Source organism: Salmo salar, chromosome 12 (genome assembly GCF_965601325.2).
Source record: "Salmo salar chromosome 12, fSalSal1, whole genome shotgun sequence".
Lineage (NCBI taxonomy): Eukaryota > Metazoa > Chordata > Actinopteri > Salmoniformes > Salmonidae > Salmo > Salmo salar.
The window spans coordinates 64,013,743-64,036,924 of NC_138302.1; the positions used below are offsets into that span (position 1 = coordinate 64,013,743).

Consider the following 23,182-nt stretch of genomic DNA (forward strand, 5'->3'; position numbering starts at 1 on the left):
CAGCCCTCTTCCTCCACATACAACACCCGTTCTGCCAGTCACATTCTGTTAAAGGTCCCCAAAGCACACACATCCCTGGGTCGCTCGTCTTTTTAGTTCGCTGCAGCTAGCGACTGGAACGAGATGCAACAAACACTCAAACTGGACAGTTTTATCAGAATCTCTTCATTCAAAGACTCAAACATGGACACACTTACTGACAGTTGTGGCTGCTTTGCATGATGTATTGTTGTCTCTACCTTCTTGCCCTTTGTGCTGTTGTCTGTGCCCAACAATATTTGTAAACTGTTTTGTGCTGCTACCATGTTGTGCTACTGCCATGTTGTTTTTCTACCATGTTGTTGTCGTCATGTTGTGTTGCTACCATGCTGTGTTGTCATGTGTTGCTGCCATGCTATGTTGTCGTCTTAGGTCTATCTTTATGTAGTGTTGTCTCTCTTGTCGTGATGTGTGTCTTGTCCTATATTTGTATTTCATTTATTTTTATTTTTAATCCCAGCCCCCATCCCCGCAGGAGGCCTTTTGTTCGTTTGGTAGGCCGTCATTGTAAATAAGAATTTGTTCTTAACTGACTTGCCTAAAGGTTCAATAAAAAATTCAAAAACAGAGAGGGTCACCTGGTTCACGCCTGAGAGGCAGCCTGATTCCAAATCAAATGCAATAAACTTTCAGCCAGTGCAAAACACACCTACACGGGCGCCCGTGCGAGATTAATCGAACCACCTCAATCACAAGCTATCAGGTGAAAAGGATCTTGGAAAGGTTCTTAGTACCACCTAGTGGTGAGAACTTAAAGGGATAGTTCATCCAAATGACAAAATGACACATTGGTTTCCTTACCCTGTAATGAGTAATGGACAAGGTATGGCAGCAATTCATGCTTTGGTTTAGTTTCCCTGGCACTGTTTCCACATGCTAACGTTTTAGCAAATGCTGCACAAATCCCATTCAAGTCATGGGACTGATATTAGCATTTTTCTCACATCATGTCCAAATCATCCAAAAGTATCTAAAATGTATTGATGACCTCAAAAAAGTAAGTTATTGATGATTTGAAAAATGCTAATATCATTCCCATGACTTGAATGGGATTTGTGCCACATTTGCTAAAACTTTAGCATTTGGAAACAGCACCAGGGAAACAGACCAAAACATGAATTGCTGTCATACCTTGCCCATAGACTGCTTACACGAAAGGAAACAATGTAATTTTGTAATTTGGATGAACTATCCATTTAATAAAGACAATAAAGCTTGGCAGTTAGAAAGCTTGACAGAGATATTTATTTAAACATTTTTCAGACAAACAGAGAAATAAACAAAGAGTCAAATTAATAATACATTATAAAATGAGAATAAAAAATAAATAAATAGAAAGACAAACCAAATTATCCCATCTTTGATGATGTAGTAGGCTATGGCAGTAGGCTATAGTAAAACAATTACTACAATTCATATAGGCCTATAATTTGAACTCTAACCCTTCAAAAACAAAGTGTCGTACAGACAAACACAAGGTCTTAGTAAAAACGGATGCTTAAGCTACTGTAGGAGTAGGCTATCCCTATTAGGCCAATGTAGTATAACAATGACTACTTTTAAAATAGGCCTATACTTTGAACAACATAACAGTTGCAATACAATATGTCATAGACATAGATATATACCCCAATTCAGCAAAACATCTGATGCTTAAGCTACGGGAATATGTTGCAATATATTTTTTTACAAATATATGTCATCTACCTCTCGCCTACCTAGGTTTAATTTAAAACATCTAATACTGTTGAAGTATTTTCATTCGAATACTTTAAAACTTTATTCACATTTCTGAGTACTTCAGCTCACTACTGTAAAGTTGAGACACAAATTCTACGAGAGGCTACTTGTGAATTGCACTCAACACTATTTTCCAAACCATTCCTTAATTGTACTGGACAGAAAAACTGAAGAATGGAAGGGGAATGCATCTTTACCCTCTTTTCCATACTAGATACCTTAAAAGTGGTCAAGCCACTGTTTGGAAGGCATATGCCATTGCAAGGCATAACAAAAACCAAAAAAATGCATAAAAAAGGCAATACTCCTGCTTGTCTAAGGAAGCAGGACTAAAATACTTTCCCACATACATACACACTTGATAAACACAGATTGGAGAAAAACATGTATGTAAAACTCATATAAAACAGAATACAATTTCCACATGCAATTGGCCCTTGATGTCTTAAGATAATAGAATAGGAAGTAATACAATTAATTTTTAAAAAAGTGGACATCTCTACACTGCCAGATATAAAATCAAATTTTTTGGGGTTCGAGCCCAGGCTGTGTCACAGCCGGCCGTGACTGGGAGGCCCATGGGGCGGCGCACAATTGTGTTTCGGAGGACGCATGGCTCTCGACCTTCGCCTCTCCCGAGTCCGTACGGGAGTTGTAGTGATGAGACAAGACTGTAACTACTACCAATGGGATACCACGAAATTGGGGAGAAAAAGGGGGTAAAAAAAATAATAAAATAAAAATCATATTTTTTTAAGTGATATGCTGTTGGTGTGTTTACCCAGCTTCTTGTATGAGGGTGTTTTATGTTGTTGACAGAGGAGTTCTGTCATTTTGCTTTTGTAAAATAAAAATAAATACCTAAAAGGTGTGAAGCACCAAAGTACAGGCTGGAAGAGAGAGACCTCAGGTAACAAAAGTATCTGTGTTCTAATTCAGATTATCTTTGCTATCCCAAGGGTGTTTTGTTTTTTCCAAAGTTGCTCGGAATCCTGGCTCCAACTTCCAGCTTCGTTCATGTGACATCACACACTCTGCGGCAGCTTTTGGTGTGCTCCTGAGAGAGGAAACATGCAGTACTGCTTTTAAGTAATTTATTTTGAGTGAGATAATGTGCCAAATTAAGCAACACAATTGTGGCAATGTATAGATTGTTGCCTTTTGATGTCCGGACAGAGGGGTGCCTCACCTGAGAACCTATGAGTGCTGCAGTAATTGCCTGATAAGGTAAAATAGTCCAACTATATATATTATACTTTAAATGTGGTTAAATAAGCTCTTTACCTTTTTTGTACCACTTTTTGCGCAAGCAAATCAAGGCCATGGACAGGATCGTGATAATGAAAACAAGGACCACAAGGGTCACGATGACACTACAGAAAGACAGGCACACAAAAAGACAGCGAGTTAGCTAAGCATTTTTGGAATCACTTTATTTTAAGGTACACACACACACACACACACACACACACACACACACACACACACACACACACACACACACACACACACACACACACACACACAACTGTGTTGTTTATAAGCAGCGCATATACAGTGCCTTCGGAAAGTATTCAGACCCGTTGACTTTTTACACATTTTGTTAGGTTACAGCCTTATTCTAAAATGTATTAAATTGTTTTCTTCCCTCATCAATCTACACACTATACCCCATAATGACAAAGCAAAAACAGTTTATTTTTTGTAATATATTTTTTTTTTTTACATTTTTGCTAATTTATTACAAATAAAAAACGGAAATATCACATTTACATACAGTAAATATTCAGACCCTTTACTCAGTACTTTGTTGAAGCACGAATACAGCCTCGAGTCTTCTTGGGTATGACACTACAAGCTTGGCACACCTGTAATTGGGGAGTTTCTCCCATTCTTCTCTGCAGATCCTCTCAAGCTCTGTCAGGTTGGATGAGGAGTGTTGCTGCACAGCTATTTTTAGGTCTCTCCAGAGATGTTTGATTGGGTTCAAGTCTGGGCTCTGGCAGGGCCACTCAAGGACATTCAGAGACTTGTCCCGAAGCCACACCTGTGTTGTCTTGGCTGTGTGCTTAGGGTCGTTGTCCTGTTGAAAACTGAACCTTCACCCCAGTCTGAGGTCCTGAGCACTCTGGAGCAGGTTTTCATCAAGGATCTCTCTGTACTTCGCTCCGTTCATCTTTGTCTCGATCCTGACTAGTATCCCAGTCCCTGCCGCTGAAAAACATCACCACAGCATGATGCTGCCACCACCATAATTCACCGTAGGGATGGTGCCAGGTTTCCTCCAGACGTGATGCTTGGCATTCAGGTCAAAGAGTTCAATCTTAGTTTCATCAGACCAGATAATCTTGTTTCTCATGGTCTGATAGTCTTTAGGTGCCTTTTGGTACCTCCAAGTGGGCTGTCATGTGCCTTTACTGAGGAGTGGCTTCCGTATGGTCACTTTACCAAAAAAGGCCTTATCGGTGGAATGCTGCAGAGATGGTTAGGTTGTCCTTCTGAAAGGTTCTCCCATCTCCACAGAGGAACTCTAGAGCTCTGTCAGAGTGACCATCGGGTTCTTGGACATCTCCCTGACCAAGGCCCTTCTCCCTGATTGCTCAGATTTGGCCGGGCGGCCAGTTCTAGGAAGAGTCTCGGTGGTTCCAAACTTCTTCCATTTAAGAAGGATTTCCAGTGTGTTATTGGTGACCTTCAATGCTGCAGAAATGTTTTGGTTCCCTTCCCCAGATCTTTGCCTCGACACAATCCTGTTTCGGAGCTCTACGGACAATTCCTTCGACCTCATGGCTTGGTTTTTGCTCTGACATGCACCGTTTGCCTTCCCAAATCATGTCCAATCTATTGAATTTACCACAGGTGGACTCCAATCAAGTTGTAGAACCATCTCAAGGATGATCAATGAATACAGAATGCACCTCAGCTCAATTTCGAGTCTCATAGCAAAGGGTCTGAATACTTATGTAAATAAGGTATCTGTTTTTTTAATTTAAATTTTTTAATACATTTGCAAGAATTTCTAAAAACCTGTTTTCCCTTTGTCATTATGGGGTATTGTGTCTAGATTGCTGAGGATTTTTTGTTATTTAATCCAGTTTAGAATAAGGCTGCAACATACATTTTTGGGGAAAAAGTCAATGGGCCTGAATATCATGTCTTATTAGCCATAAATTAGGCCTTACTCCAGTGATTTGTTATTCAAACAATATAATGTAGTTATGTATTACTGACCATCCTTAATAACCTTATTGTTAGCCATAATAAAGATAAAGAAGCAAGTTACATAACAAACAGATTCTTAGTAAGCGGTCTCAGTGTGGGTGTACCTTAAAATGTGTTCTCTATTCTAAAGTGTGACCACATTTTTACTTGCAGTTAACTTTCTCCAGAAATGACCTCATTGGACAGAAAGGGGCACACCTCCCCACATATATGCAATACAGCCACATTTCAAGTCGCAATTTCATGTAAACTATTAGCAACTAATTGATCAGAGGCATGCAGTCTTACATTGCTGTAGATCTCATGCACCCAACAGAATCCAATGGTGAATCTGAAAAAAAAAGACAGTGTGGATCAAAACATGACCAATAAACATAGAATGGGGCAGCTTTCAGACATGACGTGAAATCTCTCAGTAGTACACGTGGGCAATGAATGCAATTTGAGGGCACACAAGCCAAGTGTTGCATAATACAGAAGGAGTCGGGACTCGGGACAAGAATGGAATTTGTACTGTATTTCTAGTCATATCACATACAATCTCAGACCACACATGTTGACAACCGGTCTTGTTTACCCAGTAACCATAGCAATTTTAGGCAACTGAAAGCAAACAACAGAACTGCAAAGTCTGGTACAATATTAAACTGGAAATTGCATTTCCGTGTCCTTGTGGCTGTAGATAGGAAAGACATTTAAAAATGTATTCTTTTCAAATACAACCGCATAATCACCCAATGCATAATTACCCAATGATTCATGTTTCTGGCAATCACCCATTGAGGTCATGTTGTATCCATCCTTGCAGCCACACACCGTGTCTGAGAAGGTTGAGCAGGAACTAAAAGTAATCTTGCCTTTACCTGCCATGGGTCAAACAGACATATAGACACACTTAACAACAGATTGACCAGTCTGCAAGCACATAAGGAAGTGAGCTACTGGCACGAATCAACTCCTAAGTCTGGGTTGTAGCAAACAAAGAATGAATGGAATAAAAAAATGTCAAGTAATCTGTATTATCCAGCTCTTCAGTACTGTGTCAGATATATACGTACATTTTACATTTTTTTTCAAGTCACATCTGTTGGGCATGCCAGTAAGAATACCAGTTAATTTTCTCCATCAAGTTATACATTCGACAAAATAATCATCTTACTTCAATATTTTACAGATTGTGTGTTTTTTACCTTTACAGTCACTGCATAGAATACAGCTAGGTCCTGTCCACCCCCCATCCAGCTGGCTGCAGTTTTTGACGGTAAATCGTCCTAAATGAGAGGACACATCATGAATAACCATAAACATGAGAATGACTGTGAAGAACAAAACAGATTGAAATGATGATTGAAACATAAAACCATAATTTATAGGACAATAAAGCTTAGATGAAATGTACCTAGAGGACAGGATGGACAGTGCTGTCCAATGCAGAGATTTACATATGCTATGGCCAGCAGAGAATGCAAGAGAATCTAGAAAGGGGAAGACAGTGTTAACCCAGTGGCTTTAGTAACAGGCAGCAGAAGAGGTGTGTGCCTGGCTACAGGTAGCTAGCTGTACTGCACTGTCAGCAACATGCAGCATTGTAAAATATAGAGGGGCATCTTTAGGCAATTAACATATTTGGGACTAGGACCTAGGCGTAGGGCCCTCACAATCGGCTGATAACCTACTGCAACTACTGCATGTGCACTATTAGCCTTATAGTATAAAACTGGTAATACTAATCCAGCCTACTGTTTTACTAATTCCTATACTATATTTTATAGACTTGTAATTACATGGTTTTTGATTGGTCAATGAATTGAATGTAACAAAACATGGGAGGAACAAATGAAATACAACAATGATTAAAATAAACAGAAGGATAGGGCAGAGGGAAATGTAACTGAACATCATTTTATAGACTGTGTAACAATGTAGGCTATAGTTTGAAGAATATGCCATATTCTTCAAACTATAGCCTACATTGTTACACAGTCTTGACAACAAAAACATCAACAATATTACAAAATGCAGCCCTAGATCTTGGGTTATGATAGGATAAGACACTTAATTGTATACATAAGTTAAAAATGATCAAAAATCTATGTATGACCATTGAACAGCAGGACTGTGGCTTTATTTTGGTTTGTTATGTGCAGCAGAATGCAGGCTATAATATGGTTTAGTTTGTTCTGAGCAGCAGATAGGCTATAATAAATTCGATAATCAATTATGTAGGTTTTGGATGCACTTACATTTCTGAAGAACGACATTATTCCGTTGACGTTAAAGGCGATTCAAATGATTTGCATCTGTATTGTCCAAATAACTGTATCTCTCTGTAGCCAAAGCGAAGAAGTCCGATATGCTCAGTCTTGACGCACAGAAGTTATATGAGCTCAGACTTGCTCAGATATGAGGAACCCAGAGATTGAACCTCATTGGCCAATTTGAGGGAGAAACGACACACGTGGTTTTGTTCATGGCAATGACATGTGCGTGTATTTATAGTTGCATAGCGCTATGTTTATTGTTACACAATTGCTTATTAAGTGTGATTCAATTATGCTTGTAAAAAGTTGCCACATTAGTCGAGACTCCTACGAATTCTAACCCACTTTTATTTCTTATGAATACTTTTTCACAACTTATACTTGTGACACATTAGGCTATACATGTTTTTGGACCGTTTGGGATACATTTTTGGGACTTCAACTACTGCAATACTACTCATTTTGCCCAAGAACAAAATATTTCACAGTGAAGGGCAACAAATCATATAATCCTTTAGTATGGATAGGTTTGTACAATGCAATCAAGACATTTGAAATGCTAAAATAGTTTTGTTTCACTGTTTGGAGGGAGCCATGTAAACAAACTGCTTGAAATGCAGGTCTACACAACATCCGGAAAAAATGTTGTGGCCATGGCAACCACTGTCGTTATAATCAGGGTGCTCTATCACAATCTGTTTACACCCAGAACCATATGCCTACACCTAGTTGGAATGTATTGCGCAAGACATTGGGGGCGTTCAAGCATTATGGTTATAAACATTTTCTGACTTTCAGCTACATTTTGACTGCATGACCTTTACAACAATTATGTGTTTAAAGATCATGAACTGCAGTCGACTGGAAATTTCAGCAATTGCTCCTCACTAAATGCAACTTGAAGTCGGAACCAAAGCATTATGGGAGAAAAACTTTTTTTCTGTTTATTATGATTGTTTTTTATGGTTGATTTTGCCACCTATCTTTGGTTATTATCAATGCATGTTTACTCTTTTAGGTGGATGACTATTTAGAGCATATTATATACATCTTCATCCTTACATCCTTATGATTTAATTACATAGGCCTACCTACATGTGAACCAAATGTTTAACATAAATAAATAAAATATCCTACTTGAGACAATATAGCTAATGCATTTATCTATGTTACTGTAATGTTGTGTCCCATGTTATAGCCTACAATTTGTCTTGTCTGTAATATTGTTGTCACCAAACACATTGTTGTCGTTTGTCTATTAAGTGTGAATAAAATGTAATACTGTAGGCTACACAAGGGTTATTTTAGGGGATTTCTAGTAGGTTACTGAGAAATGCATGAGGAGGCAAGCAACACACTACTGAAGCTGTACTCGGGAGCGTTAATGAGATCAATTGGGTGATATCACACAGACTGTGTCATTAAGGGGTTAAGCACAAACTAGTCTTTGAAGTTGTTGAGATATACCAAAATCCACTACTCTCTGGTTCTACACATGAGCACTTAGGACTCATGGCTGTCATAATACCAGCGTAGCTAAACAAAGTGGAGCAGTGCCTCAAAGGACCTTTAACCAAAGAACAGCTGCTGAGCGCATATTATGACGTTTTCGAAGATCCCGTGGACTCTGTGCTTCATACTGGACACAAGTTGCACAACGGAATGTGCCTGTAGCCTTGAAGACATGAGTGAAAGCCCAACGGGAGAAATTTGAATGTGATGGACATATCACCCCCGTCACTGACACGACGCCTGAATAAGCAACATGGTCGTAGTTGCCAAAACAGAAAATATCAGATTATGCATGAATCCAAAACCCCTTAACAAAACACTGAAAATGTCTACTTTATGGCAACATTAGAGGATATGTTGTAAACACTGCCTAAATCACGCATATTTATGCTGGTGGATGCCAGAGATGCCTTTCTCAAGTGTGAACTTGATAACGACAGCAGCAGGATGACGATGGTCTGGATGCCATGGGGGAGGATGAGATGGCTGAAACGTCCCTTTGGGTTGTCCGTGGCCCCTGATATTTATGAACTGCTAGGGCACCTCAGAGGCATGGAGCCGAATGCAGATTATATTCTTGTTGTTGGATGCGGGGACTCTGATAAAGAGGCGGAGTGTGACCACGAGAACAATCTGCACGGAATGATGGACCGGTGCAGGGAGGTGAGACTCAGGCTCAGTGTGCAAAAGCTGCAGTTCAAGCTGTAAGTAGTTAAGTTTCATGGACACTTACTATCCTCCGAGGGACTGAGAATAGACCCAGAGAAGACCATGCCCACTTATACCGAGGCAGTACAGCATTTCATTGGATTTATGACACACCTGGCCAACCTGTCTGAGGTGTGTGAGCCACTTCGCCATCTCCTGGACAAGAACAGTGTGTAGCACTGGCTGCCTAAACATGAGCAAGCTGTACAGAAAATAAAGTGTCTGGTGTCTGTCAAGCCTGTTCTGAGGTGCAATGACGTCTCGAAACCAGTCATTGTGCAGAGTGACGCAAGCAAGAATGGATTGGGCTGCCTAATGCAACAGGGTCAGCCCAAGGCGTTTGCTTTGCTTTATTTGCTTGCCAGAAATTTCATAATTATCTGTATGGCAGAGAGTTTTTTTATTTTTTATTTTTTATATAAGGGGTGGATCAGCTTAATATTGCAGAAAGATTGTTGCTTCCATCAATGTAATTGTCTGCATCATTTCCAATCCCCCATATATTTTTGGGGTAAATATATATAATCATATACATACACATATGCATACATATACACATATATACATACACATACCTATATAGACATACATACTTTTTTTAGAATATACCTTTATTATTCCCCGCAAACCCTACCACCCTTCCCCCAAATGGAGTAAATTAATAAACAATAACACTTAGACTTCTACCTTCAGTTTATACATCTTATACACATTTTACAGACACAATCTATTTTACAATAGTTATATTTTGTTTGTTTCTATTTGTAACTGTGCTATTTCACAAAATGTCTGAACCTATATACATTTTACAGACCCCGTATGTTTTACATTGGTTATCTTGTTATTAGTCCCATCCTTCAGCTCCATTCAACCCCTCCCATCTATCTCTCAACACCATCCATTTTGGATTTCTATTTGCCAACTGTGCTGTGATGCTTGACAAAAGTACTGAACCTTTCTATTCTCATAGCTTCTACAGATTGAACATTTAAAATATATTTTTTTACTAAAATAATTATTATATTATTGATTGACTATGGCTTTTCAAATCACCCAGTATTGCTATCTGCAGCGTTAGTTCTAGGCAAATGTTGCAATTCTTCAGCCATTCCTGGACCTGTGACCAAAAACGAGCTACATATGGACAATACCAAAATAAATGATCTAATGACTCTGCCTCCTCACAGCAAAATCTGCAGAGCTGGGAAGATTGAATCCCCCATATATATAACATTCTATTGGTTGCAAGAATTTTGTATATTAATTTAAATTGAAAAATTAGAAGTTTTAAATCCGGCGTTGTTGTCCATGTGCCATGGAATGGGTACATCGAAAATCTCTTCCCAACTATTTTGCAATTTATTTGGCACAGCTGTCAGTTTTTTGGTCCTTAAATGAAATTGGTAAATGTTTTTATTTATCACACTTTTCTTTAACCATTTATGTTCTTTAATACAGGGCCGACATACAAATTCCTTACTTTTTTGTATGGCAGAGAGTTAATAACAGCTGAGACAGATCATAAGCCGCTGATTGCAATCTTCGAGAAGCCCCTCCTCTGTGGCCCTAAGCGTCTCCAAGGCATGTTAATGCAGCTGCAAAACTAAAAGAAACGTCCTCTCACTGTCAACTGTGTTAATTTTCAGAAAACTTAAGATGTGTAAATATTTGTATGAACATAACAAGATTTAACAACAGAGACATAAACTGAACAAGTTCCATAGACATGTGACTAACATAAATGGAATAATATGTCCCTGAAGAAAGGGGAGGTCAAAAGTAATCGTCAGTATCTGGTGTGGCCACCAGCTGCATTAAGTACTGCAGTGCATTTCCTCCTCATGGACTGCACTAGATTTGCCAGTTCTTGCTGTGAGATGTTACCCCACTCTTCCACCAAGGCACCTGCAAGTTCCCAGACATTTCTGGGGGGAATGGCCCTAGCCCTCACCATCCGATCCAACAGGTCCCAGACGTGCTCAATGGGATTAAGGTCCTGGCTCTTCAATGGCCATGGCAGAACACTGACATTCCTGTCTTGCAGGAAATCACGCACAGAACGAGCAGTATGGCTGGTGGCATTGTCATGCTGGAGGGTCATGTCAGAATGAGCCTGCAGGAAGGATACCACATGAGAGAGGAGGATGTCTTCCCTGTAACGCACAGCGTTGAGATTGCCTGCAATGACAACAAGCTCAGTCCGATGATGCTGTGACACACCGCCCCAGACCATGACGGACCCTCCACCTCCAAATCGATCCCGCTCCAGAGTACAGGCCTCAGTGTAACGCTCATTCCTCCGACGATAAACGTGAATCTGACCATCACCCCTGGTGAGACAAAACTCGTCAGTGAAGAGGACTTTTTGCCAGTCCTGTCTGGTCCAGCGACAGTGGGTTTGTTGTTGCCGGTGATGTCTGGTGAGGACTTGCCTTACAACAGGCCTACAAGCCCTCAGTCCAGCCTCTCTCAGCCTATTGCGGACAGTCTGACCACTGATGGGGAGTGTGCGTTCCTGGTGTAGCTCGGACAGTTGCTGTTGCCATCCTGTACCTGTCCCGCAGGTGTGATGTTCGGATGTACCGATCCTGTGTAGGTGTTGTTACACGTGGTCTGCCACTGCGCGGACGATCAGCTGTCCATCCTGTCTCCCTGTAGCGCTCTCTTAGGCATGTCACAGTACAGACATCGCAATTTATTGCCCTGGCCACATCTGCAGTCCTCATGCCTCCTTGCAGCAAGGCACATTCACGCAGATGAGCAGGAAGCCTGGGCATCTTTCTTTTGGTGTTTTTCAGAGTCAGTAGAAAGGCCTCTTTACCTGTTTGGGAAAGGCATGCCGCTAACGGGACACCTCGACAACATCCCGGGAAATTGCAGAGCGCCAAATTCAAATTAAATTACTATAAATATTTAACTTTCATAAAATCACAAGTGTAATACATCAAAATAAAGCTTAACTTCTTGTTAATCCAGCCGCCATGTCAGATTTCAAAAATACTTTACGGCGAAAGCAAGCCATGCGATTATCTGAGGACAGTGCCCCGCATACAAACACATGAAAAACATATTTCAACTAGGCAGGTGCGACACGAAAGTCAGAAATAGCGATATAAAAAATGCCTTACCTTTGATGATCTTCTTCTGTTGGCACTTCAAAAGGTCCCAGTTACATCACAAATGGTCCTTTTGTTCGATAATGTCCTTCTTTATATCCATAAAAACTCAGTTTAGCTGGCGCACTTCAGTCAATAATCCATCCAGTTTCCCTCCATCAAAATGCATACAAAATGAATCCCAAAGGTTACTAATAAACTTTACCAAACAAGTCAAACAATGTTTATAATCAAACCTTAGGTATCCTAATACGCAAATAAACTATCAAATTTAAGTCGGAGAATAGTATGTTCATTACCGGAGATAAATAAGAAAGAACGCGCTTTCATCCACGCGCTTGGAAACACTACAGCCAAAATGGGAGCCACCTATAAAAACTACAATTTCTGGGTCATTTTTCCAAAAACCAGCCTGAAACTCTTTCTAAAGACTGTTGACATCTAGTGGAAGCCATAGGAACTGCAATCTGGGAGGACTTGGCCTAATAATTAAAGTACTAGCCATTGAAAATAGTGGTAAGCTGAGAATTCTTTGGGGGGGATGGTTTGTCCTCGGAGTTTTGCCTGCCATATCAGTTCTGTTATACTCACAAACTCATTATATGCATATCCTAGCGTCTGGGCCTGACTAACAGGCAGTTTACTTTGGGCACGCTTTTCATCCAGACGTCAAAATACTGCCCCCTATCCCAAAGAAGCTTTAGTGTCCTAAGTTTTCATAACTGTGACCTTAATTGCCTACCGTCTGTAAGCTGTTAGTGTCTTAACAACCGTTCCACAGGTGCATGTTCATTAATTGTTCATGGTTCATTGAACAAGCATGGGAAACAGTGTTTAAACCCTTTACAATGAAGATCTGTGAAGTTATTTGGATTTTTACACATTATCTTTGAAAGACAGGGTCCTGAAAAAGGCACGCTTCTTTTTTTGCTGAGTTTACAATTTGGGTGTCATCTACAAGCCTGGGCTGGAAATGAACATCAGTGACGCTCTGAGCAGAGCAACAACACAAGGCAGGAGGACAGATGCACCATACACTTGGCACACAGTGTGCAATGTAGAGATTGAGCATGCTGCGTTCACACACATTTACCAGACACAGCATCTCAATGTTACAAACCACAGGTTCTGTCAGATTTTACAGTACACTGAGGTCGATGAAGACTTACAGGACTTAAAGTCAGTTGTTCTCTAAGGATGGCCAGCTGTGAAAGAGGACACCTCTCTGAGAGTAAGAGATTATTGGTTATTTCGTGAAGAAATCAACGTGAAGAACAAGGTGCTGTACAGAAGTGTAACGGCTGTCGGGAGAGAGAGTAGACCAAGGCGCAGCGGAGTTAGTGTTCATCATGATTTTAATTTACTAAAGAACACTACACAAAACGAGAAAACTGACAGCCAAACAGTCCTGTCAGGTGCAAAACACTCAACAGAAACAATTACCCACAAAACCCCAATGGAAAAACAGGCAATTATGTGTGACTCCCAATCAGCAACAACACTCTACAGCTGTGCCTGATTGGAAACCACACGGCCAAAAACAATGAAACAAACCAACATAGAAAAATGCACATAGAACGCCCACCCAATGTAACACCCTGGCCTAACCAAAATAAAGAACAGAAACCCCTCTCTATGGCCAGGGCATTACAGTACCCCCCCCCCCCCAAGGTGCGGACTCCGACCGCAAAACCTGACTCTGAAGGGGAGGGTCCGGGTGGGCCTTCTTACGGCGGCGGCTCAGGTGCGGGACGTGGCCTCTGCTCCACCCTCGGCGTCGCCCTCTTAGGTGGTGCACCTGGCCGCGCCGAAGGTCTGGTGGGCGAACCTGACTGAGCCCGGCTGGCGGGCGGTGATAGCTGCGCCCGGCTGTCAGGCGACCCTGGTTGCGCCCGGCTGGCGGGCGGTGATGGTTGCGCCCGGCTGGCGGGCGACCCTGGTTGCGCCCGGCTGGCGGGCGACCCTGGTTGCGCCCGGCTGGCTGGCGGTGATGGCTGCGCCCGGCTGGCGGGCGGCGATGACTGCGCCTGGCTGGCGGGCGGCGATGGCTGCGCTCGGCTGGCGGGCGTCCCTGGCTGCGCCCGGCTGGCGGGCGTCCCTGGCGGCTCCGGCGGCACTGACCCAGGATTCACCAGGCTGAGGAGACATGTAAGAGGCCTGGCCCTAGGCGCAGGTACAGGACTCACCGGACAGGCGGGCGGCTCTGGTGGCTCCGGACAGGCGGGCGGCTCTGGCGGCTCCGGACAGGCGGGCGGCTCTGGCGTCTCCGGACAGGCGGGCGGCTCTGGCGGCTCCAGACAGGCGGGCGGCTCTGGCGGCTCCAGACAGGCGGGCGGCTCTGGCGGCTCCGGACTGGCGGGCGGCTCTGGCGGCTCCGGACTGGCGAGACCCACTGGAGGCCTAGTCCTAGGAGGCGGCACAGGACGGACCAGGATGGGGAGACCCACTGGAGGCCTGGTCCGAGGAGGTGGCACAGGACGGACCAGGCTGGAGAGATCCACTGGAGGCCTGGTCCGAGGAGGAGGCACAGGATAAACTGGGCTGTGGGGGAGGCGGCACAGGACGGACCAGGATGGGGAGACCCACTGGAGGCCTAGTCCTGGGAGGTGGCACAGGACGGACCAGGCTGGAGAGATCCACTGGAGGCCTGGTCCGAGGAGGTCCGAGGAGGTGGCACAGGACGGACCAGGCTGGAGAGATCCACTGGAGGCCTGGTCCGAGGAGGAGGCACAGGATAAACTGGGCTGTGGGGGAGCACTGGAGTTCTAGACTTTACGCTCTTTACCCATACTCCAGGCTGAATGCCCACTTTAGCCCGGCACGGACGGAGAGCAGGCATTGGGCGAACTGGACCCTCCCAGCGCCCTGGAGACACAGTGCACAGAGCCGGTGCAGGATACCCTGGCCCGAAAAGGCGCACTGGAGACCAGACGCGCTGAGCTGGCACAACCCGTCCTGGCTCGATGCCTGCCCTCGCATGGCACTTGCGGGGGGCTGGTATGTAGCGCACCGGGCTATGCACGTGCACTGGAGACACCGTGCACTCCACAGCATTACACAGTGCCTTACCAGTACCACACTGCTTCCGGTAAGCACGGGGAGTTGGCTCAGGTCTACCGCCTGACTCCGCCAATCTCCCCGTGTGCCCCCCCCAAAAGAATTATTGGGGCTGCCTCCCGTGTCCGTCGCTCTCCCTAGGCAGGTTGTTGCAGTGGTCAAATAATTGATCCCATGTCCAGTCAATCCTGGACTCCAACACCTCCAGCGACCAGGATGCCATGACTTCCCGAGCGCGCTGCTTCCTATAGTCCTCCTTGTGCTGCTCCTTCCTCCGCTGCTTGGTCCATTTTTGGTGGGTAATTCTGTAACGGCTGTCGGGAGAGAGTAGACCAAGGCGCAGCGGAGTTAGTGTTCATCATGATTTTAATTTACTAAAGAACACTACACAAAACAAAACGAGAAAACTGACAGCCAAACAGTCCTGTCAGGTGCAAAACACTCAACAGAAACAATTACAAAATCAATGAAACAAACCAACATAGAAAAATGCACATAGAACGCCCACCCAATGTAACACCCTGGCCTAACCAAAATAAAGAACAAAAACCCCTCTCTAGGGCCAGGGCATTACAAGAAGACAATGTGTTAATATTCCAAGGGCACTGAGTGCAGAAATGCTGAGCCTCATACCTGCTAGCCACATTGGCACGGAAGTATGCTATAGACAGGCAAGGGACACATTTTCTGGCCGAACATGAGAGAGGAAATCAAGGACTATGTAACCAACTACTCAGCCTGTAATGAATATGCACAAGCACAGCAAAAGGATTCAATGATGTCACATGACATCCCAGAGTGCCCATGCCAAAAAGTGAGCATGGACCTTTTTGCCTACGCAGGGAAGGACTTCCTGATCATGATTAATCATTACTCAGATTACTGAGAGGTGGAGTCACTGCCAGATGTGTCATCTGACACGGTCGTCACACGCTGCAATGTCCAGTTTGCCCGCCATGGGCAACCAGACTGTGTAATCACAGGCAGTGGGGGGTGCTATGTCCAAACACACCAAGACAGTTGTGAAGAGGCACGACAACACCTTTTCCCCCTCAGGAGACTGAAAAGATTTGGCATGGGTCCCCAGATCCTCAAAAAGTTACACAGCTGCACCATCGAGAGAATCCTGACCGGTTGCATCACCGCCTGGTATGGCAACTGCTCAGCATCTGACTGTAAGGCGCTACCAATCAGATCAGCTCTGAAAAAGAGCTGATGTGAAATGATCTGATTGGTCAAAATACTAATTAGTGAAAAAAGATCAGAATTGGGCTCCCTGTCTAAACGCAACAGGCAGGCTAATTATTATATTTTTTCACGAATTGTTTTTTTGACCAATCCGATTAGCTCTTTTGGCAATAATTTAGCAAAATATCAGAATTGGGCTGCCTGTGTAAACACAGCCATAAAGGTTGTCGTGGAAAATTGCAAGATTATGTTATAATGCTTGTATTGCATTATAATGGTTGTTTTATTCGACAGAATAGAGTATTCTGTTAACTATTGTGTGTGTGTTCTACTGAGGATGGGCCTCTATGAGATAGCACTGACAGAGGAGATTTACGATGTCTTTGGGTAATAAAGCGTAAAGTGCATTCCAGAGAACATGAGCTAATGGTTCTGTTCTATACCGTACCAGGGTGAGACGGTTCCAGTTTGACGTAGGAGGACCAGACAATGGTCTATACAATGAACACTGTTGACACAGCAGTTGCTGTCTGCTATGTATTATAGATATCTTTCATACAAATCTTAACCTTGCGACCATTCTATGTATCTGTTGTTCATCATGTATGTTGAGAGGGGTATATCTTGGCTATAAAAGATCTTTGTACTTTTGTGTTGTCACTTTCAATGGTTCATTAGAGATGGCGCATCATTGAAAGTCAAGTGCTATTGCAAAGCTCTTAATTATTAAAAATGTAGTTTAAGTATAACTCTGACTGGTGTGTGAAGTTTGTTTCTCCTCATTTGGTAATACAGAAATTAGCCACCACAAGGTCTCCTGCCTTTGATGTCTGATAAATAGATAGGCATGGCCTGAAAGATTATAGATTATACTGTCCCAGCTTTCTCCTGTTTTTTTTATTTATTTAAAAAGAACTACTAGACCTGGTTAAAAGGGAGTGCGGCTATATGACTCACTGGTTTTGGTACACAAGTTCATTCATGCCTATTAAGCAATAAAATAAAAAAGGAGAGCTGAAGAAAGAAGGCGGCAGGTAGCTTGGCGGTTAGAGAGGTGAGTCAGCAACTGGAGAATTTCCAGTTCGAATCCAAAGTCTGGCAAGAAAGATCAGGTGGGTCTGTGTGTCAAATCCTAAATGCTATTGCCTGCCCTTGAGCTAGGCACTTACACACACATTTCAGTTTGACACATAAAGTGATCTTTATCTAAAAACAGTTTCTGTTCCCAGGGAGGCAGGCAGCCTAGTGGTTAGTGCGTTGGGCCAGCAACCAAAAGGATTGAATCCCCGAGTTGGCAAGGTAAACAAATCTGTCGTTCTGCCCCTATACAAAGCAGTTAACCCACTGTTCCACAGTTGGCCGTCATTGTAAATAAGAATTTGTTCTTAACTCACTTGCCTAGATAAAGGTTACAAAAATGACACTTGAGTTGTCAATGTTGCTATGGTTCACATAGAGAGAAATAGTAATGGTGTATTTTGTATGAATGATTTATTGGACAAAGGCTATGTTGAAATTATTGGCGTTTTTGGAGGGTTTTTGGATACTTGCCAAAAATAAGGTATGTGGTAAACACAGGCTCAGGAGTTCTATAAGATAATCTTCATCAGCTAACATTGCTTTTTGTGAATTTTGAAGCATAAATGCAATTTTAAAAAGCATGTGAAAGCACATAAAGACTTCATAACGGTCATGTTAACTGACTGATATTATCTCATAGAACAAAACGTATAAGATCTCCTATGCTTGTGTTAACCTCAGACCTTATATTGGTTCTCAAAAGCCTATTTTTTCCCCATTCATTTTCGCCATAGGCTGAACGAACAATGGCTGAATGAGCAAGAGGTAACTCATTTCCGGGTTTAAGGACTACAAATTGGCGAGCTCTATAACCATGTATAATATAGTTAGTTTAGTTTAAATGGGGTATTTAGTGCCATCTGGTGGTAAAACACAGTTATGGTCATAAATATTTATTGGATGTAAGAGTATTGATTTGATGTAACATACTGAAAATACAGGAGGTGTAGGAGCTTTGAATGAGAGACTATCCATGTGGGCTGGTGTGTGAATTCTATCATTACTCAATGTAATGATAGCCAGACTGTCATTGAAAATATGCATTTGTTTTTCACTGACTCACCTTGTTAAATAAAGGTAAAACAAAAAATCTAATAAAAAAGAGTGAGAGAGAGCCCAAAACAGCAGGTCCGGGACAAGGTAGCACGTCCAGTGAACAGGTCAGAGTTCCAGGCAGAACAGTTGAAACTGCAGCAGCAGCATGACCAGGTGGACTGGGGACAGCAAGGAGTCGTCAGGCCAGGTAGTCCTGAGGCATGGTCCTAGGGCTCAGGTCCTCCGAGAGAAGAGAGCGAGAAAGAGAGAGAGAGAGAATTAGAGGGAGCATACTTAAATTCACACAGGACACCAGATAAGACATGAGAAATACTCCAGATATAACAGACTGATCCTAGCCCCCCGACATGTAAACTATTGCAGCATAAATACTGGAGGCTGAGACAGGAGGGGTCGGGAGACACTGTGGCCCCGTCCGACGATACTACCGGACAGGGCCAAACAGGCAGGATATAACCCCACCCACTTTGCCAAGGCGCAGCCCCCACACCACTACAGGGATATCTTCAACCACCAACCTACTACCCTGAGACAAGGCCGAGTATAGCCCACGAAGATCTCCTCCACCGCACGAGCCCATGGGAGGCGCCAACCCGGACAAGAAGATCACGTCAGTGACTCAACCCACTCAAGTGACACCCCCCTCCTAGGGACGGCATGGAAGAGCACAAGTAAGCCAGTGACTCAGCCCCCGTAATAGGGTTAGAGGCAGAGAATCCCAGTGGAGAGAGGGGAACAGGCCAGGCAGAGACAGCAAGGGCGGTTCGTCGCTCCAGTACCTTTCCGTTCACCTTCACACCCCTGGGCCAGACTACATTCAATCATAGGACCTACTGAAGAGATGAGTCTTCATTAAAGACTTAAAGGTCGAGACCGAGTCAGCGTCTCTCACATGGATAGGCAGACCTTCCCATTATGTATGCATAGTCACTTTAACTTTACCTACATGTATATATTACCTCAATTACCTCGACTAACCGGTGCCCCTGCACATTTACTCTGTACCGGTACCCCCTGTATATAGCATCACTACCGTTATTTTACTGCTGTTCTTTAATTACTTGTTACTTTTATTTTTTACTTATCTATTTTTTACTTAACACTTATTTTTCTTAAAACTGCATTGTTGGTTAAGGGCTTGTAGGTCAGCATTTCACTGTAAGGTCTACACCTGTGACAAATAACATTTGATTTGATTCCAATAGGAATTACACATCACTTTGCAAGCTATCATAATGTGACTTACAAGCCTGAAAAACATGAAATTCAGGCCACTGTATTAGGGTAAAACTAAGCCCGCAAAATAATGCCTTATTAAATAGTTATATTGCGATGAATCATGTAATTTTAATGATAACATAGTCACTAAAGATCTCACTTGGTTAAAGCCCAGAAAACGAAAACCTTAATGACTGCAGCAGGCATGTCTCTTTCACTAACAAATACAGCCATGGGTTGTAAACTCTACAATTCATCAGGAAGGCAAGGCAGTCTGGGAAATATGCAGATAAGGCTTTACTAGCAGTGTGTTAATTTAACACTGAAAAGTGTGGACCAGTATAGACACTGGACCGGTGTTAAATTTAACACTGGAGAATTTGCTGTTTACAAATATTCCGCTGATAAAAACACAAAGGTTATTGGATAACTATTTGTAAAAGTGTTTGCATAGGCCTATGCCTATTGATAGAGAATTATGCAAAACCTGGCAATCCTTGATTTGGAATAGCTTACCCTTATCATATTGTAGTCGTTTGGCAGATGCTCTTATCCAGAGCGACTTACAGGAGCGATTAGGGTGCCTTGTTCAAGCACTTATCAAGATTCGAACCAGCGACTTTTCGGTTACTGGCCCAACGCTCTTAACCGCTAGGGTATCTGCCGCCCCACACGCTACCGGTCAAAAGTTTTAGAACACCTACTCATTCAAGGGTTTTCTTTATTTTGACTATTTTCTACATTTTAGAATAATAGTGAAGACATCAAAACTATGAAATAACACATATGGAATCATGTAGTAACCAAAAAAGTGTTAAACAAATCAAAATATATTTTATATTTGAGATTCTTCAAATAGCCACCCTTTGTCTTTGACATCTTTGCACACTCTTGGCATTCTCTCAACCAGCTTCACCTGGAATGCTTTTCCAACAGTCTTGAAGGAGTTCCTACATATGCTGAGCACTTGTTGGCTGCGTTTCCTTCACTGCGGTCCGACTAATCCAAAACCATCTCAATTGGGTTGAGATTGGGTGATTGTGGAGGCCAGGTCATCTGATGCAGCACTCCATCACTTTCCTTCTTGGTAAAATAGCCCTTAAACAGCCTGGAGGTGTGTTGGGTCATTATCCTGTTGAAAAACAAATGATAGTCTCAGGAGAGCCAGTTTCATCATACCACTTGATGTTTTTTTTCTTCACAGGACTGGGCAGGGATGCAGCCATGGGTGGACTTGGGCACCCATTGGGGAGCCAGCCCAGCCAATCAGAATGAGTTCCCCCCCAGACGATCCCACAGGTGAAGAAGCCGTATGTGGAGCTCCTGGTCTGGCGTGGTTACGCGTGATCTGCGGTTGTGAGGCTCGTTGGATGTACTGCCAAATTCTCTAAAACAACATTAGAGCTGTCTTACGGTGGAGAAATTAACATTAAATTATCTGGCAACAGCTCTGGTGGACATTCCTGCGGTCAGCATGCCAATTGTACAGTCCCTCAAAACTTGAGACATCTGTGGCATTGTGTTGTGCAACAAAATTACACATTTTAAAGTGGCTTTTTATTGTCCCCAGCACAAGGTGCACCTGTGTAATGATCATGCTCTTTAATCAGCCTCTTGGTATGCCACACCTGTCAGGTGGATGGATTATTTTGGCAAAGGAGAAATGCTCACTAACAGGGATATAAACCCATTTGTGCACAACATCTTTGAAAAATAAGCTTTTTGTATGTATGGTAAATGTCTGGGATGTTTTATTTCAGCTCATGAAACATGGGACTAACACTTAACATGTTGCGTTTATGTTTTTGTTGCGTGTAATTCGACTGACACTCGAATGGACTGTGTGCATCTGACCTACAAATTCAGAGATTATTCAGACCAAATCCTAGTTGCTGTTGTTTTTTGAGGGAGAAGGCTGAAAATCTACGTGTATGAATACAGGCACTGTCGGGAGAAAAATACGTCTTTCTAAACTGAAATTATACGTGGTTCAGGCTGCTAATTGATCCAAACTAAAATGGAGTAGCGTTTTCACCTTCCAACATGGCAGACGTATATACCCATTTTCTCCAATCACATGGCAGGGTTCTCCTCGGGGAGCACATCCGGTGGCGTTTCCTGTGTTTGTAAATTGAAAGAAATTGGAACTCAGGCCACGGGCGTCGAACCGCGACAAACGAGGACATTTTAAAGGTAAACACCAAAAAACGACGTTTGAATATCACAAATGGTTTGACTTATTGTATGTTTAGTCGTGTATCAGGCGATATTTGACAGATTCGGCCTCCGTCTCTAAGCAAAAAAGCAGTGACTGACACGACTTGTTAGCTTGACAACAGGGGAGGGGGAGTACGCATCGACCATCAGGAATGAATGTCTTTATCGGGAAATCTTGCTGTACTAGCTGCTTAGTCGTTTTGTGGCTCATCTGATCGCAATCCTCAAACTTGTTTTATCTAGCTGGCTGTATTTATCCGGATCTAATCATATCGAAATTGCATAACGATATCATTATATTTCGATTTGTTGATGGGTGGCAACTGAAGTTAGTAAGATGTGGTGATGTACGTGGAAGCCACTACTAGCTAACGTTAGCTACGTCGTTATTAGCTAGCTATCTGTTTCTGTTTTGGGCTAGCGGTTCGTTAGCCTCTCGATGATTTGTATCTGAGTTATGATTACATTAACAATTTTGTCACTAGCAGACTCTCCTAACCTGAGCGATTTACAATTAGTGCAGTAATCTTTAAATGATTATAAGATTACGAGATAATCCTTTTAATTGTTGGATTAAGTCATTTAAATGTAACTTCAAGTAGCTAACGTTAGTATTTCTACCATTGCAGGCTAACTAGCAAACGTTAGCTAGTTAGCTAACCAGCTACGTTTATTAAATGTGTTTCACTGTATATTACTACTTGATGGTCCATTGCCTTCCCACACTAGCTAGTTATTTCGTTAACTTCGCCAATTACGAAGTTAGTC

At 42.8% G+C, this 23,182-nt stretch overlaps 2 protein-coding genes across 51 annotated transcripts in view; one reads left to right on the top strand and one right to left on the bottom strand.

Moving 5' to 3' along the window:
• Positions 1-1,261: 1,261 nt before the first annotated feature.
• On the bottom strand, positions 1,262-7,388 carry LOC145859539 (uncharacterized). The gene is made up of 7 exons (XM_082959206.1): positions 7,245-7,388; positions 6,401-6,476; positions 6,192-6,272; positions 5,751-5,864; positions 5,290-5,332; positions 3,064-3,152; positions 1,262-2,836 (listed from the first exon to the last, which is right to left on the bottom strand). The coding sequence occupies exons 1-7, from the start codon at positions 7,260-7,262 to the stop codon at positions 2,805-2,807; spliced, it is 453 nt and encodes a 150-aa protein (XP_082815332.1). The 5' UTR covers positions 7,263-7,388; the 3' UTR covers positions 1,262-2,804.
• Positions 7,389-22,267: 14,879 nt separating this feature from the next.
• Positions 22,268-23,182, top strand: part of LOC106565455 (uncharacterized) — a 33,252-nt gene continuing 32,337 nt past the window's right edge. For 49 of the 50 annotated variants that reach the window (XM_014132610.3, XM_014132613.3, XM_014132626.3 and 46 more), the window contains exon 1: positions 22,268-22,390. The gene's annotated coding sequence lies outside the window, so the exon portion shown is untranslated. Of the gene's footprint in view, positions 22,391-22,478; positions 22,762-23,182 lie in introns of those variants that run through there. The other variant, XM_014132611.3, reaches the window with a different exon arrangement.

Bases quoted from the DNA above. Each gene is read 5' to 3' on its own strand.
- LOC145859539 (XM_082959206.1), bottom strand. The intron at 6,273-6,400 runs GTACATTTCATC...CCTCTCATTTAG, and splicing joins CTGTCCATCCTGTCCTCTAG to GACGATTTACCGTCAAAAAC. The intron at 2,837-3,063 runs GTAAAGAGCTTA...TTCCTCTCTCAG, and splicing joins CAAAAAGTGGTACAAAAAAG to GAGCACACCAAAAGCTGCCG.